Genomic DNA, 19,634 nt, shown 5'->3' with positions numbered 1-19,634 from the left:
TGATATTATGGCTGGATATCATCCATCATTTTACTTCTTATAAAAGGGAATATGTTTTGTTGCAGAATTGCACACAGGAAAGCGCTTCTGAAAAATATCTTAATTCCATATTGAGTGGACGCCAGTAGAACCGGGTGTGTGATCGTGCTTGGTTCTCCGTAGGTGAATATTGGATTGATCCAAACCAAGGCTGCTCCGGGGATTCCTTCAAAGTCTTCTGTAACTTCACCGCCGGAGGCGAAACCTGCATCCATCCAGATAAGAAGTCGAATGGAGTGAGTGACTTTGGCTTCATAACTGCCTGTTTCTAATCACCGTTTCTCATTAAATATTGAGCCACCGTGTCAAAGCAACACAAGAATAAACGGCACAGCACGAAGCTGAAGTTGTCAAAGACAGCCATTTGATTTGCTCTGGAGCTAAGCTTATATGTATTTGATATTCACAGTTGTGCAAACAATCCATGAAACTCCAAAAAGCCAATAGTACAGAATGATTTGACTCTGCAAACAATATTTCAAAGATATTAAAATGGCATAGAGGTGTATCTTCTGCTCCCAGGTGACACACGATGATACTAACACGTAGGCTTGGCTTTCTACAACACTTTAATACTCACATTATAATATCTATCAAAACATAATGCCAAAGATAATTTCTCGTATTAATCTGCCTTTTCTGGTTTTGTTTTCCACAGGTCAGAATATCTTCATGGCCCAAGGAAGTTCCTGGGTCATGGTTCAGTGAATTTAAGCGTGGAAAAATTGTACGTGTTTTTCTTCTCTTCTTACATCCACCTTCTTCCGCTCACCACACAAAACAGAAAGTCCTTCACTGAGTCCTTAAACTAAATGGAGATTGCCACATCTCTCCGGTGTACCTGTGCAGGTTCACTGCAAGATGCCAAGCAGCTGTTAATAGGCTCAAATAGCAGCACGACCCATGAAATTGTGCAGCAGTGACCCAAAGCTGCTTCCCGTGAAGAACTCTCAAACTGCCTAATGGTGTGTCCATATTTTAGGCTAAACCAGAGCAGGGAGAATTCACAGTGAAAGGGCCATGCTTTTACCAAGAACAAGATTTTAGTTGAAATAGTCTACATCCTTTTAGAACTAGTGCCTACTTTTCAGTTATTGTCATTACAACTCATTACAATTCTTAGCCCTCTCCATATGAAGAAGATAAATAAAACATTACAGAAGATTCAAGCAGAATGCCTTGATATTTTAACATTCCAGTAGACCTCTCCCTGCCCTTGAACAGTTTAAATCCTCTCAGTAAACAGCAGCTCTGTGTGCTTTTAGTCAGAAATCAGAGAGAAGGTGCACAGTACAGCACGTCTCCTGGTAGCGCTTTCAAAGTACAGAATCAAGGTTCACACAAAGGGGTCATAGTTGTTCCGTTGGCCTCGATTCAAGCTCTGTTAAAGGAGATCAAAATAGACGTTTGAGTTTGAGTTTACCCTACATTTATTACCAAACACACGTTTGCTATTAAAATAAAAAACACCCTACACACATGCAAACATACATACATCTAATTACCACACAAGAGCTATTACAATGATGACTTAATGTATCTTGCTTCCTCCATATTTTGAACACGCTTGTCATATTTCAATTGTTCCTCAGTTATTTCAATATTATTTGGGCCAGTACATACACTTAATGTCTTACAAAATTATACAAAGCAACATTGTGAGTTCAGCTGCTTCGACCATTAAATTGTAATAATTTATTTGCCTTCAGTATTAATAAACCACAGACCCCCCCCAATAATGACAATAAACCGTTTAGTTCCCATTCGAAAGGTGTCCGTTCAGAAGGGGCTGAGTGCTCAGCCTGCGGTGTCGGCGCTTTCAACTTTTGAGAGAAGCGTTGATTCTAACAATTTCACACTCAACACTTTTCCTCCTTTGTCCTCAGCAATACACCTGACACGACCTTCCCCCAAACAAGTCACAGCAGCTCAAGGCCAGAATCACCCGTGAAATACACTCGGGCTCTGAAATAGATTTCCGGCTTTACTGTTTCGGGGTAAAGGGTCAATGACCGAAAGGGCTCCAAAAGATTAGATGTACAGAAATAACGAAGAGCACGGTGAATGTACTATTACAGAAGCCGTTTCTGGTGTGTGACGGCGTGAAGTAGCACAGACAAACAGAGAAACGAAAGCATCCAACGTTTATCGTGGACCCCCGCGTTTGCACCCTTCCTTTAAACTCTCCCTCTGTCTCTTGGCCCACCAACAGCTTTCCTACGTTGACGCGGAGGGAAGCTCAATAAACATGGTGCAGATGACCTTCCTCAGACTACTGACGGCCTCGGCCAGGCAGAACTTTACCTACAGCTGCCACCAGTCGGTGGCGTGGCACGACGCCACCGGCGACAGCCACGACAAGGCGCTGCGCTTCCTGGGCGCCAACGACGAGGAGATGTCCTACGACAACAACCCTTACATCAAGGCGCTCTCAGACGGTTGTGCGGTAAGGCCCCCGGAACCCTTTTTTTTTTTGTTCCCCCGGTAGCTCAGGTCAAAAGGAAGCGGAGTGACGTGATGGGCAGCTTGGGTTGGGTTGTGCGTTTTGCGTGTCTAATTGGTCCCTGGGCATCTGTGTGTCTCTGTCGTTGCAGACGAGGAAGGGCTACGGAAAGACTGTGATGGAGATCAACACTCCCAAAATCGATCAGGTTCCCATCATCGATGTCATGTTGACTGACTTTGGGGACCCTAACCAGAAGTTCGGGTTTGAAGTCGGGCCCGTCTGCTTCCTTGGCTAAATAACAAATGACAAAAAAAAAAAAAAAAAAAAAAAAGGACTTGATGGGGCCAGCAAAGAAAGTCAAGTTGAGACGTTTTGGGTACCACCAAACCCCATTTCTAGCCCCCCACCCTTTTCTATGCCACATGCAAGTTTTGAATAAGAGCTAAGAGTGTAGCAAACATGTCTTTCCATGTATGTACGTGTAACCCAGGAAAATACTTGTTGCCCTTGTAGGGCTCGAACCACATGACTTAACCACGTTATGGAGCAAAGGTGAAGGACATTTGAACGCGTGGCCGAGAAGGGGGAATCAGAGGTAGCCTAGGAGGGGGGGGGGGGGGGGGGGGGGGGTCAGGCGACATAAGGGGACACAGACCTCCTCTCGGGATTCTCCAGGTGCTGTACGAAAACGACTACAATGGTGCTTGTTCAAAACACACAAAAATATAAAGAGGTGCTAAGAAAGAAGGTGTATTTTGATAATTATAAAAATTAAAACTGTAATTATTATTTTGTACAATACTGTTATTTCTGAATCCACTTTCAAAACTTGCATGTGTATCCGATTCTGCTTCCGGCTCTTTAATTTCAATGTTGGTTCAAAAAGATACAGTTCAAATTAAAGACATCATCCAATGCATTAAATTTATATTGATATTTTTTGTTCAAACACCTACTGTGTATTTGTCATAAAGCAAATAAAGTAAGCATTCAAACAATTCTCTTTTGCTAAATTAGACTGAATTCCCTTTGTATATATTGACAGTCCAAAGCTTGAGGTCATTTGCTGTTTTGCGACCGTTGGTGAAACAGCTGGAAGTATTACAGCAGCACCTGTATGGCAACATCTCCCACTAATGTTGTGCTCCTGTGCTAGTAGGAAGCAATCATGGCATTCCTTTTTCCTTTATTTAATTCTATTTGTCATTTTTTTCTGTTTATTTTTCTGACAGGCTTTTTATTTTGGTTGTATACCTCAAACTTTCTTGTTAACCTGTAAGATGCAAGGATGCTATGCCCTGTATATACCTTGGTTAAGCAATTAAGTTTATATATTTGGGTGGGGATTTTTTAAAGAGAGAAATACATTAACTGTTAGACATCCACTGTTCAAATCCTTCTGTGAATGCAATGAGAAGCCCTATAGGTGACCCATTTTTGTAACTACAATGAGAAAATGTTTTGATGTGCTTTTTATAGTTCATTTAAATATTAAAAAACTGGATTCTAAACAACAGTGAAGTGAATGTCTCAATGGTTTGTGTGAGATGACTAGTGTCGATCCACCTATACTGTACATGTCAAATGCTTTAAATCAAGTCTCTGGCTGGTGCGATGCCATCACTCTTTAAATCAATAAAGAACCATCTCCCATTAGTTCCATCTCATTCTGACTACATGAATGGAAACGCAAATAAAATGTCTCCTTTTTTTTGTCATAGAAAATCCTTGAAATGAAGATGTTCCTGTATATGCTGCTCATTTTCACGTGCTTCTCAGAAGGTAACGCTAGGTGTGAGGTATAGTTCACTATTTGCCTGATCAACAAGCACACACACAAAGTCCTACTCCAATAAGTTGTTTTTTCATTTATATGCAGTAGGCTTAACATACAGAGGAGGGATGGGCTCTAGTAGAATAGGGAGGATTGTCTCCATGAGTATTTTGATTGTTTCCTCCAATACTAATGTGACAACAATCACGTGACCCGTAAATATGTGGTGCTTATCTTCACATAAAAACTCAAACCTCTCAAAAGACTTATTCCGGCTCTATCTTTAAAGCTATATTTTCCTTGTGAGATTTTTAATGTTTTTTATTTTTTATTTTAGGCTGTCTTAAAAACATCTGGCCCGGGACAGCAGATGGAAATGAGCCTTTTTGGCTAACTGTGGCTCACTTACTGTACACCTTAGTGTGCATTGTCCCTGCAAAATAAATGAATTAATAAATCTGCCTAACAGCCCCTCTGAAGCTCTATAACTAATTTAACCTCTAAATCTCACCTATTGACACATTCTAATCTGTGCGTTTTTTAAAGATCTTTTGTGCATTTTCACCTTATTTTTCCTGTACTATTGACTACCAAAGCACTCCATATCTTTGTTGTTTAATCCATAAGAAGATGTCAGAAGTAAAGACAGAGTAAAAACAACAATTCACCAACAAGTACAACCTAAATAAACAACAGCAATAGCCAATCAGAGGCGCAGAAGGGAAAACCATGACTTTACCATTGATGGGAATCCAACAATTTCTGTGAATTTGGGCTGGTTGCTTGGTGTCTGCTCCCAGCTCCTGTGGGTGTCATGACACATTTTTTGATTGCTAGTTTTTTTGTGCGGATCAAACAACCGAGACGTAAATGGGTACAGTAATTAGTGAGCTTTAGAAGGCAGATTTCCCATTTGCAGGCGTTATGCTATTGTGAAACCAACTCCTGGCAAGAAAAGAAATAAGCAAGTTTTCAGCTCTACCCCTTTATCTTTAAGATTTCTTTGGATCGATTCAGACTATTTCTTTATATGTGCAAATGAGTTGGTTGTTACACCCAGATTACTGCAATCATGCAACTCCTCGTCTCTCCGTGAAATTATGAAGGCCCAAAAGAGGTCTAATTAGTATTTATTCCTCCTGAGGCTTCTCTTACAAAATGTGAGCAATGGGCTGTCAGGATTGACCACCGCTAAACCTTTTATTTTCTCCTCAAAGAGGGCAGAAGAAATCCACATAATAACAACTGACAAGTCAGTGCAGAGCAAAAGAAATGGACTTTGGAATCTCCTTTTATCTTTCTTTCTTCTTCTTTGGAGAAACGACCAAAGAGAATACTCATGTAGAACCGAAACACAGAGAGCAAACAATCAAGAAATCCTCCCTATGGCTTCTGAGGAGATTTCCGCCCCACACGCATGTTACTCTTCATTAATCTTTTGAGTAAACACTATATTTGTCCCTGCGGATTGCAGTCCTTGCATCCTTTATAGTTCTTTTTACATATTCAGGACGTACAATTTATTCAAATGAAGCAATCAAACTTCTTTGAGTTGTTGTGGAAGATCATAGTAATATCCCCCTTCATTATCATATAAATACGTGTCAGCACGCAGCGACTGATTTTCTTGCCTCTCTTTTTTTTTTAACCGTTTTGGATTATTTAGAGTAAAGAAATGAGAGGCGAAGAAGGATCCATGGCTGAACAGAAACAAATATCAACTTAACAAAATACGTTTTTCATTGATTGTAAATGGATGGAAATATGATAGCACACAGGCGCATCAGGCATCCAGCACAAACACTACAATAGAAGGTCGACAAAGGCAAAAGACAGGCTTCTTAGTAGCTGTCAGTCTTACATATCGCCTCTTCTTGAATGGATGAAATCAAGGTTACAGTGGCCAACCTGACATGTAGAAAGTTAGTACTAATTTAATAAACAAACATTTTGATGTACGGTTTTTGCAATTTCAAACTCCGGTATTGCAAACACATCCAGTGAGTCAGCTTCAGAATACGATGGGGGAAAAAAAAAGTTTAAGGCCTTTCCGGTTGCTGGTTGAGACAGTGTTCGCAAGCGGTGCATTGGATTAAATACTAAAATGTATGCTTGGTTGAAGAGCGTTTTTTTAAATGCTTTTAGGTGTGGGCCGTTTACCTTTATGCAAGCAGCTTGTGTGGTGAGTACTTAGTCAGAGTGGCAACATTTCAGTGGGCTTTTTTGCCCCATTTGGGTGCTTTAGGTAGTAAAACATTTTCACTCTGCAACAAAAGGTTTATTTGGTGTATTTGCAAGAACAGTTTATGTAGCCACTGTGCCTAATTATATACAGTAGGTAGTGGTGATATCACATTTCTACAAATATCCAACTAACTGTATGGTTAGAACGTTTTTTCTGATTAAGTACTTCATGTCGCCTTTTCAAGAGGTACATTTTTTCTATTTGATGTTAAAGATAAAAAGGCTTGAATAAAAGCCCAATAGCCTAAACTTCAGCAGTAAATTCAGACAGCATAGAGGGCTTTTCAGTTGGGCTTTGATGGCTTACATCAAGAAAGAAGAAAATTAATTAAACGTTTTGCACTCAATTTTCAGCATTTTGTTTTCAAGTAGAACAAGAATAATGTCCTTTATGACGTTCCACAAATGAATACAATTTAGTTAAAAGGGCTTTAATTGAATATGTTTCGACTGTCGGAGTTGGAAACAGTGTCAATGAATTGTGATTGGCCAACTGCAGCAGATCAAACAAATCATGTCCAGCTTTAATGCCAACGGAACCTTCTGCCGTCAATCAGGGTCAATGATGCATCTTGATGCTTCTGCCCAAAGCTAAAGTGACTTGAAAACAAAAAAACATTTTGGTCTCCCCCTGCATAGTCCTCTAATAATTCCTAAACCTCACATGATGGATGGGTTATGGCCGCCATATGTACACTTCACTTTAACTCTTCCAATAAGACCCAAAGCCGTGCATTACACATGCAGGCGGAGTGCCGGGTCAGCACAGATAGGGAGTGAGTGGCAATCATCTCAAAGAACGCTCCTGGCTTCTTAGAAAGGAACGTGGGGGATCTGCTAAACACACTATAAAAGGTTTGAAAATCCTTCTTCTGGACTCCAAATGCTTCGTTACCAAGACATCAGTTCTGAACAAACCGTGGGCATGGATGTGACGGTTCTTCCAGATGTTAGTGCATACTCCATAAATGAGACGAAGGAGCAGATCAACTCCTGTAGGGGCACAGAGAGATTAAAATGACTTTCAGAACGTTTGACAGTTACATTTGTACACGTCCGGCCACATATGTGCTCAGGGACTGTGCAGGGTTTCTGCTGTAAGACTCTGCTAAGGCCCTCCAATCAGGTCCCTTTGGGACAGGGCTCTAAGCAGGCCACTGAAAATAATTTATTGTACATATTTTTCTAAAGAACTTGAAAAAGAAAAAGTCCTGGACCCGTGTAAAGAGAGAACAGCAATGTGAGGTAAACAACAAAAACAAGTGAATACACAACATGTTGTGCTAAAATCCTGCATTTCATCCACATTGTTGTCATTAAAAGGGATTTCTGTACTCAAAACTATAAAAACGCTGGTAACACTTCATGTGACTTTTTCTCTGTAATTTTCTCTTACAAAGTCCACAACAGGAAGCAAAACGTTACATTTGGCTGTAGGTTTGTCCTGTGGAGTTTCCTTGGAGTGATTACATTACAGCGTGTTTAGCGCCTGATGTCTAAATACTTATTTTCTATTTCAAAGTTCCCTGCCTCTTGTGTCTGAACTCCTTCCTTTGTGTGTTTGTCTGCCCGCCCTTTTACATGCGGAACAGGTTGCCAAATAAATCTGTATGAAATCTGTAAAAAACGGTGTAAATATGTCTGGGTAATAGTTGTACAATTAAATGAATATGTCTGTAGTTTTGTGCTACATGTTGCCTCCTGATTCCATACTTTACGCTGAGTGTAGCTTAGCACTGTAGCTTCACATTTAAGCACAAACACAGCAGCGGTGTCGTCCTTCTGATTTAACTCTCGTTAATTAAACCAATGAGCATATTTCCCTGCATGTTGAAACGATCGACAGAAAAACATATTCTACTCATACAATGACGGTTCCCTGATGTTTAGCATTGATATCGGCTCCCCCTGAACATCACGTCCCCGACGCGTTGACCCCTGTGACCAATGGCGACTGTTGGGAAAGAGGAACTGAAGAGATTTCTGAGCGCATTGTTCCAGTCAGACTGGACTCCAGGCATCAGTCACTCTCTGAACCTCCTTGCGGAAAAACCTTGGCCAGACATGAATGATTCAGCGGACTGAATGACAGTCCCGTAGTTGCGCTGAACAGGCACCTAGCGTCTCAGGGTTTTGCTCCGTGTTTGCCTTTCAAAATCCTCCAGCGGACGTTAAGGCCAAATTTGAAAGAGGAGATAAAGAAGCAGAGGGGGTGATCAGAGACGCACAGCAAGTGATTGTGAACGAGCCCGGAGGCACATGCCAAGGCTCCCCTCATTAGAAAACCCTGCGAGACTGTCAACAGCGCACCCACAGGGACCCATCTCAAAGCTCGCCCCGTGAAACGCTTCAAAGACACGCTCTCATTTCAACGAGTTCAGACGAGCGGCGCTCGGCACTCGTCCTGTGCACGAGGCGTCGTATCCATGCATGGCAATGAATCCCAAACAGGACAACGGGGCACTCTGACCTCCCCGCCGATGAATTCTGGCGCGTCTCGTGGGAGGTGGCGAGCCGGTGAGCTCTTAAATAGCAGGTAAGGGACAGGCGTAAAGATTGTGTTTACCAGCCAAGGACAAGGGAGCCAAATCTCTCGGGGCGGGGAAAACACTGCACAATAGGTCGTGGCAGCACCTGTTAAAAGATTTAACAGGAAGACTTTTCGAAAGCTATTGCTTTACTCAAAGGCAGTGGATCTCAGGAAAATGAGGAAAGGTGTATGTCTCTGTGTTTCTACTTAATATTGAATTAATAACGTTGGACAAATCTGACAATAAGAAGGACAGCTGCATAAAGCAACAGCTTAAAGGCCTTCCTTTTATAATGATTCGTCTTCTTTTGCTGCCTGTGGGGACGTGTGTTTTGAAAGAAGAACATTCAGTTGATGTTGTTATGGACTTGGAAGCACACTTCGGCTGGAATTGTGTGTGCAACTGAATAATTGTGAATTATTAATTAATTTCAAATGCTGGGGGTAATAGTCATTCAGGCATTACCACAGCGTTGGGTGTGTTAGTGTAAAAGCGCAGTTCTCCATATGGTATTTTTTTGCTTTCTCAAAAATTTTATGTTTGGCAATGTTGTTTTTCAGTAAAATAAAACATAAAGCATAAAGCAAGCTAATCCAATCCAAAAAAACAAAGGAAGGAACATTTTGAATAGATAAAAATGTGTGATTATTTGTGATTCATTTTGAGTTAACAATGACATAAATGCGATTAACCATGATTACATATTTTAATTGTTTGACAGCGCTTACTTTTTTACCAATTGCTAAAAATACTTCCTCTAGTTCAGTATAGTTTTGAATACTTACAGAAAATTTGCACAGTGCTTTGTTAAAGAGTTAAAGACACCATTGTGTACAAGAATAAGGAAAGCAATGAAAATCGTAGAGAAATATATCCTGTCCAGCATTTCCTAGAATGATGCTGCTCTGCTGTCACAGTCATGAGAAATGTGTTCCCTTCCAGACGAGTTAGAGAGATTGTTCTTTACAAGGTCACACCTATCGACCTGCCTGTGATGGATCTGATATTTATCCCCCATCTCCTCTACAGCCTTACTCACATCACTGCCATTTGAAGTTGTGTCACATTCATACACGGAAAATATTCTACTCAGGAGATTGGCATTTGGGAAGAAACTATACAGCAAAGTGCTGTCGAAATGCTGGAGCTCTCACATTATGTCTTCACCCTTCTTTTTTTGGCACCAATGTCAAAAATGATGAGCCTTCCATGTTTTTTGATTAATTGAAATTGGGTTGATCTGCACAACAGGTGGCCTTATCATTAATTCTGGAGTAATACAACATTAGTCGAAAGGCTGCTACAAAACTAGCTCACGTTCAACTGATTCACATTAAGGATAAGTATTAAATTCATAAATGTTACACAAAACCACCAGGACTGTTCGCAAGCATGGAGGCAATCGTTCTTCTATTTGACCAGGAACTGGAATACTTATGTGAGCTAAATCTCCTATTTGAGCTGAAAATTGATGATGTCACACATCGCTGGTCTAATCCTATCAGTTGAAGCAGCTCTCCAATGCAGGACTGTGTGGCACCTTATGCTGTGTGACTGTACATTAAGTCACAAAGTAATGTAGGTGTTACCTAATATTGATATATTTACAAATATATCTGTTTATATTTGTATTTATATATACTGTATATATATAAAAAATTACATGGTAATCTTATTCAGCAACACTCTCATGTAAGTCATTTATTGAGGACACACAGCACAAAAGGCTACTTCCTTTTGTGTGATGATGAGAAAAAAAATGAGTGTACTGTTTAATGTTCTGGAGTAAAGACTCCATTTCGTTGCAGCCTGTACGTCTCCTCACCCTTCAAATACATATTCATTGTTAATTTCATTGAGCGGTCTAATCACTTCAGCCCATTTGGGTAAAGACAGTTGGAGAGCACTCTTCCTTAGACTGTAACTGCATTCGATGAGAATAAATTCCTCTAAATGAAGAGTGCGCGCAGAAGCAGGGAATATTTCTGCTTTTAAACTTGAAAAACGAGAAAGGCAATTCCCATTGAGACTGGAAATGAAACTGCTCAGGGACGGTGGTAAACACAAAACTTCAGCTGCAGAGAAGCCGATTGAAAAATATTGAGCATTTGACCGTGAGCCTGCCGGGCTGCGTTTAAATGACACGTTTCAGGGGTCATTTTATATCTATATGGCTGTCAAAGGAGGAGTTGCAGTACACTTTTCTCCTTTTGAAAAGAATGAATTGACCCTCACCAGTCGCCAAGACTCAGTGAGCATGTGTCTGCTCGAAGCCTCAATATAATAATGAAGAGAGGACAGGTGCTGCACGCTCATTCCCCCTGAACCAGGTCTGCATTGTAGTCATGCCAGGGAAGGCGGAAAGGGAAGAGAGGAGAATATGATGAGACAGTGTCCTGTATTAAGCTGCTGTGAACTGAATGAGATCAGCAAAGGGACACGCCATCAAACCCTGACAAACCAAACCAAACATTCTCCGAGAACGACAGTCAAATTTCCAAAAACGTCTTAAATATGAAATTGGGGGCTTCGTACATGCAAAAGACATAAATACACGCCGAGGAAAAAGCCAGGATCCTCACCAGTTGATTATCCATGCAGAAGACAGACATGCAAATAGAATAATGCAACCTTTTTGGTTGTTCTGTTTCAGTACAGACAAGGATAATGCGGATCAGCCATTAAAGACTACACTCCACACAGTGGGAGAGATATCCTCCCACAGTTGATTTGCTGGTTGTAATTGGGTCTCCTCTCTTTGTTTGAGCAAATTAGTTCTTAACCATCTTTCGGATAATGACTTGACTTGCTTTCGAAACCCCTGAATTTATTGAGTTCATTTTTATTGTGCTAAGGTTTCATCTGTACTTAAACTGGGAAACAGCCGCAACAGCAACTCCTCTTTTAATAAAATCCTTAGTGACTGTTGTGTTGTCCATGTTTTTTGCTTTGTTGTTGCACTTTTGCTCTGTGTTGGTCATTTATCATCAGACTTGTGGCTGGAAAACAATGGTGGAAACTTAAGCGGGAGTTAGTTCTTCATCTTTACACCACTCAAAGTAAGTCTTCAACCAATGCACCTTCTGCTCCAGCTCATACCAAAGCAGAAACCTGCAGCCATCGGGCAACCGATGCTGAATGTGCATCAACGAAGCAGTCAGCACGTCACACTGGACACAGTGTGTCTGAGTGACTTTGCATTTCTCCAGCTTCCATATAAACAACAACACAAACTCAGTAGAGCAGCTTCCACATTGCTCCCCATCCAAGGCCCAAGGTGCATCGTAACACGCCTGCTAGTTATCTATCCTGTAAATGTTACTTTCAAAACTTAGTAGCCATATCAAAGATAAGAAACGGGCCTGGTCATGAAGTGGCTGGTTTGGGATTCGCTGCACCATGCCAAAAGAATAAGAGCACTTTACTAATTGAATCCATCTACGGGATGGACACGCTTTGGTGGAGGCTTGACAGGTGCTATGGCTGTCCCGCAATTGAAGCTTGTCTCTTCAATGGATTGGAACAATTCCCAAGGCTTTGCAAACAGAGATTACTGGAGGCTTCAACAATTTGGAGATCTGCTCCTAGAAATCGAATAGAGGCCAAGCATGTGGAGTATTTACCACTCAACTTTTCGAGATACAGCAAAGGGAATAAACTCTGTACTGGAGAAACTAATACCATCAATCCAGAGGTCGCAACAACGTGGACCCAAGTGGAGTGAACCAAGTGGACACCTACCTCTCTGATTTCAGAGATTTCACCCTCACACTTCTGTCGCGTTGGAAGCATCGGCAAGCAGATCATCACCACACATATTCCGATGCTTGATGCAATATTCCTCAAGCTCACATATGATGGCTTTGGTTACTGCTAAAATAAAAAATAAATACGCCTCCTGATTCTTTGAATGACCCAATCTGGGTGGTTCTGCTAAAAACAACAAAAGACTAAAGACAAATCACAAATGTGGTGGAATGATGATGGAAAGGTTAGAAGGTTGTCAAAGGTGGGGTACCAAAGTGGCTACTAGGGCCAGTCTCTGAAGTCATCCATTTGCTACGTTAATACCTCAGTCAGGTGACTTGACAGGAGGCGTAGACGGTTAGGTTTGACTTTAAAGTTTGACATCCTTAAGATTCCAAGAGTCTACAGCGAGATCTGTTTTGAATTGCATTTGTGACACAATTTTTGTTCATTTTGTGCCTTGATGAACCTGGAAACAGGAAGTGCTTCACCATTATCCTACTATTACTGCTGGGCCCAATTTAAGGTCATCCTCACCTCCAGGGTTGATACATAGCCTCTAAGTAGCATCGTTAGTTTGCAAAAAAAGTGACATGGTTGTATCATTGTTTGTTTGAAAATGTGTTGTATTCAGCCAGGTATGGTTGGCCTCATTTGGATTTACACTGATATTCCTTAAGCTACGATTTCTTTTACATTATGGTGCAGCATTTTCTCTTGTATATTTTCTTGCTCTTCTGTCCACAGTTTTACACTGAATCCTTTTAAACTGCCAAATCTAACACATCAGATTAGAGCTGGATTCGGTGACTAATGAATCTTGCCATACAATTTGTCACTCAGAAGGAAAAACAAGCATTTCAACTGAATGTAAATTGAAGGTGAGGAATTGCCCCGAGCGACATCGCGGCCCGTTTAGCAGCTGCTGTCTCCAGCTTTCCCCAGACTTCAACCTCAATGCTGGACTATTTTCAAAAGTCATTGTTCCTCTCGTCTCTTTGGAACAAAACATGGGGAAATAGGGCCCAGGCTGATGAATAACAAAGTTACCATTTCGAGTCCAAACAAGTGTTCACCAAATTACCATTAGAGTATATACACATAGAGAGTTTAGATTATTCTAATGGGAAGATGTTAATAACACATTTAAAAAGTTCACCTTGTTGACTGCATTATTCTCAGCATTAGGATGTCATTATCTCAATTAAAACAAACATTTAGCCTTGAATAACATGAGGCTTTAGGATAATCAATATTGTCAGCTTCCATTCACTTCTTCTTCGGTTAATGATTTCCATGTATTCTCTGCACCACCTTTAAAGTTGTAGGTGGAATCAGATGCTCAATATACAGTACATTACTGCTTTGATATATTGGTATATACTGTATATATATAGCTGAAATAAAGCTGAAAGTAGCTTCAATACAGTCTGCAAATAGCATGAAAATGAACTTTTGAAGAACCTGAAACCAAATACTATGATTCAGCTGTGGTTGAGCATGGGCAAACTGACATTTCCCCAGGTCTTCTCAGTCATGCAGGAAGGTAGACAGATGGTTTGGCACACACCTGTGCAGCACAAGGCTTTTCATTACAAACAAGTATCATGGGGAGAGGACAAGTCAGAAGAGAGTGGAGATTCAAGAAGTGGTCTTGCTGCAAGTGATAATGGGGAAAGTCTGTGGTCGACATGATTGATGATGTTTGTTTCAAGTACTTGAAAGATTGAACATCAGATTTTCAGGTCAAGGCTTAAGTCTCCATGTATATTTCTCTTATGTTAAAATGTTAAGCGTTTAATAATAAATGTAGAACTCAATGTAATATATAATGTTACATGTGATTACACTTGTTTTACAAAATAGTCCATTATTTCTTTATACGGCAGACCTCCATATGTGATTTAAAGTTAATAAATACATTCATGAAAATTAATAAATTCTGCAAAATATGTGAAGTGATTCCACAGAGAATTCTAAAGCTGTAAGTCAATAACTTAAAAAATTATGTAAAATAACTAATTAGTTGTAAGAATAATGTATTTGCAAACTGCATATGTTTCCAATATTTCATAGCATTTTCTAGCTACTTTCTTGCAGATCTTTTTGTCAGAAAGAACTCTGAGAAGTCGCTACTTTCCTTCTAAACATACACATGATTATATTACAGTCGCCTAGTAGAGAGGAAGAGTGATTTAAATATGATTTAAAATATGATTTAAAAGCAAAGGCATATTTTATTGCAGGGGATAAAAAAGATGGATATATATCCGGTTGAAACAAAGGAGCAGTCACACTCCAGATGCCACCCAATACCAGCATTCATGATGCAATTATAAGTGAACTGTACGTTATAATTAGCAGTACCGGGAATTTGTACCAGCATACTGAACCATGAGAAATGTGCGTTTTTAGCATGTCACAATGGGGACAGCACTGATTTAACTAATACAATCAACGAGTCACTGTAACAGCCTGCACAATAACAAGAAACTGAAAGTGATGTCGATAAAAGGATTTCGACCCAGTCAATTTGACCTTTTTCCAAAAGTGTGCGTGCCGATGAGGACTGGGCCGTGTTTTGTAATCTTTTCAAAGCATTATACATCATTTGGGGGGGTATCTTCTGCTCTAATAACCCTTAATATTTCTGTATTGTTAGTGATCCTGGGCTATGTGGTATTTGATCTACATGCTTTGTCTTATTAATGTCTGGAGTCCAGCAACATAATAACAAAACACATAACTTTAACGTCTCCACCCACCTTAAAGCTGAGCAGAACTCATTAACATAAACATGTGGGTGTAGGTGTTGCAGACATGTTTTTGTGACACCAGCGAGCGGTTGTCTTCGTATTCCTTTAATGGTGCTTTACAGCCTTTTACAGATTAAAGTACTTGTTCCAAAGAATGAAAATAATGCAACACCACACGTTTTAAAGAAGTCCACAAAGGTACCATTAATTAGGTCCATTTGAAATACACTGTGTTATGTTGAAAAGGGCAGTGTCTCATCGTGGAACGACAGCTTCGGTAGAGGCCAACTCAAAGGCCAGAAAAAAACCGAGGCGGGGAATGGAATAGGCAGAACAGGATAGGGAATGACAGAGGAAGGACGATAAAGCAAAAAGGGCAGGAAGGTAATTCTTGAACTAAGAAGAGAGGGAGAGAATATAGGAAAGGGGCATTAGAGTAAGCAGGAACAATTCTAATGCATATCGGATATTGGTTTGTCCATGCTGTCACGCTATGAGAGGAAAAACATGAAACGCATGCGTGTCTTTCTCTCCGAGCTGTGGAAAGTGTCTCTTATGGTTCAGAGGAAGATGAGAGGGGCTCAGGAAACTGAAGTATATGCAAAAGAAAAATCTGCAACGAGCAAGGCATTTCTCACTAAAATAATTACATATGGTGTTACAGCACAAACATGCGGTATAGTACAGATATATTATTGGAATTTAGGTCGTTAGCCATTGTAGGGAACGTTCGGTGTGCTTCTTCCTTGGTTTTCAGTGGGGATGATTGCTCATTATTGTCTTGACGCATTTGCAGTTGTAACAGCTGCTGGTGTAGATTGGAAGTCTGTGGAAAGGTGTTATTGCTTTATTGTGTATTCTCTACAGTTGTAGGTTATGGTGTTGAAGATTGTATGACAGGTAGAGTTTCATCTCTGTCACACCTGTATGTCAAGTTGCGTTTTTGTCCTGTCTCCACGGTTGTTTTTTACGAGTCCAGTCCGGTGGAATTTGTCCTTTCATTTTTTGATCCTTCCTTTATTTCCTCGTTAGAGATTTTGAGTTTTTGCTTTTTGATCGATTCCCTTGTATCCTCATTAAGAGCGATTGAGTTTTTGCATCTTGATTTTTGAAGTATAAGGTAGTGTCAGCTGAAACCTCACTCTGCGTCCTCCTCCTCAGCCACCACCTGCCTGACACATCTCTGCTTGAATTGTTTCACCGTGATTCCATCCTATAGCATTTTACTTTAGAATGTTACTCAGAGGAAACCTAACTCGTTCCCCTTTAGCTCAAGGCGGAGAAATGACCATTAAAAATCATTCATTGGACCGGTGTATGTTCCCTACTGGAGTAGTGCCTGCTTCATGTCACAGCAGAGATGCACTTAAGCAATGCAAGTGGAATCCTCAAATGAAACCACTGCAAAGTCCAAATGCCCCCCTGGTGCTTTGTTGGTTACCGTAATCACCCCCTGGTGTGACCTTCTGCCTACATGTACAGCACATGTGACCCCTACTCATGTGTAAGAGAATCCTGAAGGGACTCATGCCATAATGTAACAAGGAACATGTTTGTAGTTCTGTGTGTGGACAGTGATCAATCTCAACTCATTCTATATCGAGCATGCACACCACCTGACCTATGCTTGCCCTTTTACATTTTTGTCTTTTGCCTTTAATTGGATGCACATCGCTGTTTGTATTGTGTGAAACACTTGAACACTGCACTAAAACGGGTTGATGTGCTGTATGGGGTTTTAAAATGATATTGAGTTGTATATTGTTGAGCTTTGTCACCAATGACTCTGCCTCTACTTGGTTTGTGGTCAGGCTTTCTGTGAGATTTCGTCCCTACACTTTGTTTGTGAAGGCAAGCTGTGTATGAATAATACTTGGTAAGGACCGAATTTGATCCTGACTGTGATTGGTGGGATTATGGGAATTATTGTTCCGCCTCCTTCTCGGGCGTGTTGGTCCTTTGGTAAGGCTCAGTCAGGTTGCTTCTTGCTCAAGCCCGTTTTAGGTTTCAAAGGCAGAAAAGAACCACATGCATGTGTTTTACTGCATAAAGGCTTTTTGACTTTGTAAGGAATCTCTATTTCAACTAAATAAAACAAAAACATTTTTTTCACTAAATTATAAAATTCTCTGGTTGAAATTATGACCTTTGTGTTGTTAGGGTCGCTTTTGAACCAGATTTAATAATTTGAGCCACTGTAAGCCAACAGCCAGCTCGACCAATCATGGTTAGGGGATTCTCATGTTACCTTGTTACCTAGTATATTGGAAAAAGTCTTATGCCTCTGCTTTTTCAGCTTTCTAGCTCTTATAATTGAATTTCTATTAATTAAAATCATAAACCCCATTATTATTGGACATGGCTACAATCCGGTCACCATGCTGCCGACAAGCCGGAGTTGTATTGGGTGCTCGCTCCTTTTGCTTGACGCACGCTTTGCAGTTTAATTATTTTGCAGTTTAATTTTTTACAGTTGAATTATTTGCGGTTGAATTATTTGCCGTTGAATTTTTTATGGTTGAATTTTTTTGCGGTTGAAATTTTTGCAGTATTTTAACGTTTTCAGTTACTGTCGCATGCTTCTGAGTATCCGATGTGAAGGTGAAGTTAACCTCAACTTGAACGATCTGAATGCGGATGAAATCCATTCAAAATCACAGTGAAAAGAAGCCATGTCCACAGTCTGCTTCTTGTTAGTCTCTTCACACATACTGCCTACCTCAGGGGAAATGTTAACATTCTTTAAAGTGTCTCCCCTCTCGTTAACAGATGTGACAGGCGTTGGAGTGGGAACTTGTCCAAATGTACGCCAAAGCTCGTGGTGACAACAACAGCGTTTGGATTGCTGCTCATGCCTCCAACTTTGTCAATTCCTGCCAGTTATGAGATGATACATTAAAAAAAGAGCCCTTAGCTAATGTAACAGGGACCAAAGGCATTAGAAGACAACGCTGCGTTTAGATTCTGTTTACCAAGACTGATTTTCACCACATGACGCATCCTTACTCCCCGGACTGCTCATTAGATGACCTCTGTGTTAGTAAATGCTAAAGAACAAGCCACAGCACACATGCTTATCGCTCAGTAATACATGATTAACCTTTAACCATCCGCTCGGGTCTCAAAATCCTATTAAATCAGACACCTGCAAACATTTTTAACGCGTGTTCTGGATTTGGCAATGTGTATATGGCGCCGTTTGAATTATTGTTACCTTATACATCTATGTTGTGTTTATATATATCGTACATAAGTTGTATATGTGCAGAGATGAAATGGAGGCATATGGAAATAAAACAATGTTACCATGAAGTTCATGTATTTTATTTACTCTATATTCATTTTACAGTTTTTTTTACAGCAGAACTTGCAGGTCCCAAAGCTAATCATCTTAAAGAATATAGATGTAAGTCTATTGTAATCCTCCAGTAAAAGGTCTGTTTGATTTTAATTAGTACAACCTAACAGTCTGAACCAGCTCTATTAAAACTTGCTCCATTAAGACGCCATTAAACTGTTGTGAAAAGGCATTGCATCGCTCCTGGAGTTCTTTTTCCCCCTAATCTACTTTGTAGATTAGATTTAAATTCCTTTTATCATTTCACCCCAAAACTAGAGGTCACACTTGTCTAATTAATATGCAAACACTGATGTAAGCCTGCTTCCTTTTCAGTGTCAAAGTTTCCTCATCAAACAAATTGCTCTGAGCTCATTGGTAAGCAACGCTTAAAGTGGCGTATTGAAAAGCAGTTTCATTCCCTGCTTTACTTTATTCTATCCGCCACAGAAGGGAACACATTGATGCAGTCTGAACACAGCATGCCACCTAAAACAACTGACTGTTTTTCCACATAAACTACGGATTAGTGAGAAAATACAGAAAAGAATCCTTCCCATCAAAGTGTTAGGAAACAGCATTCACCCCGCCTTTTCAAAGTAAAGGTCGAGTGGATCTTTAGTTATCCGTGGAGAAGGGTTCCTTTGGTTATAAAAGGTCCAGAGTCACTCGTGGACACAGAGAAACGGAAAGAGTGGTCACCACTTCAGTTCGCTATTCACACACCGACTTAAGGTGTCGGTGCAACGAAGCACCAGTT

At 40.4% G+C, this 19,634-nt stretch overlaps 1 protein-coding gene across 2 annotated transcripts in view; it reads left to right on the top strand.

Annotated features, from left to right (window-relative positions):
- The window catches only part of col11a1a (collagen, type XI, alpha 1a), a 63,999-nt gene extending 59,867 nt beyond the window's left edge, over window positions 1-4,132 (top strand). For both annotated transcript variants that reach the window (XM_037456531.2, XM_062559304.1), the window contains 4 exons: window positions 163-275; window positions 698-766; window positions 2,252-2,485; window positions 2,634-4,132. In XM_037456531.2, coding sequence (XP_037312428.1) covers window positions 163-275; window positions 698-766; window positions 2,252-2,485; window positions 2,634-2,780 — 563 coding nt within the window. In that variant the 3' untranslated portion in view covers window positions 2,781-4,132. The remainder of the gene's footprint in view (window positions 1-162; window positions 276-697; window positions 767-2,251; window positions 2,486-2,633) is intronic.
- Window positions 4,133-19,634: the final 15,502 nt, after the last annotated feature.

The sequence above is a fragment of the Pungitius pungitius genome, chromosome 19 (genome assembly GCF_949316345.1).
Source record: "Pungitius pungitius chromosome 19, fPunPun2.1, whole genome shotgun sequence".
NCBI lineage: Eukaryota > Metazoa > Chordata > Actinopteri > Perciformes > Gasterosteidae > Pungitius > Pungitius pungitius.
Note: the sequence above shows the minus strand (reverse complement) of the source record. Positions and strands in the feature narration are given on the sequence as shown.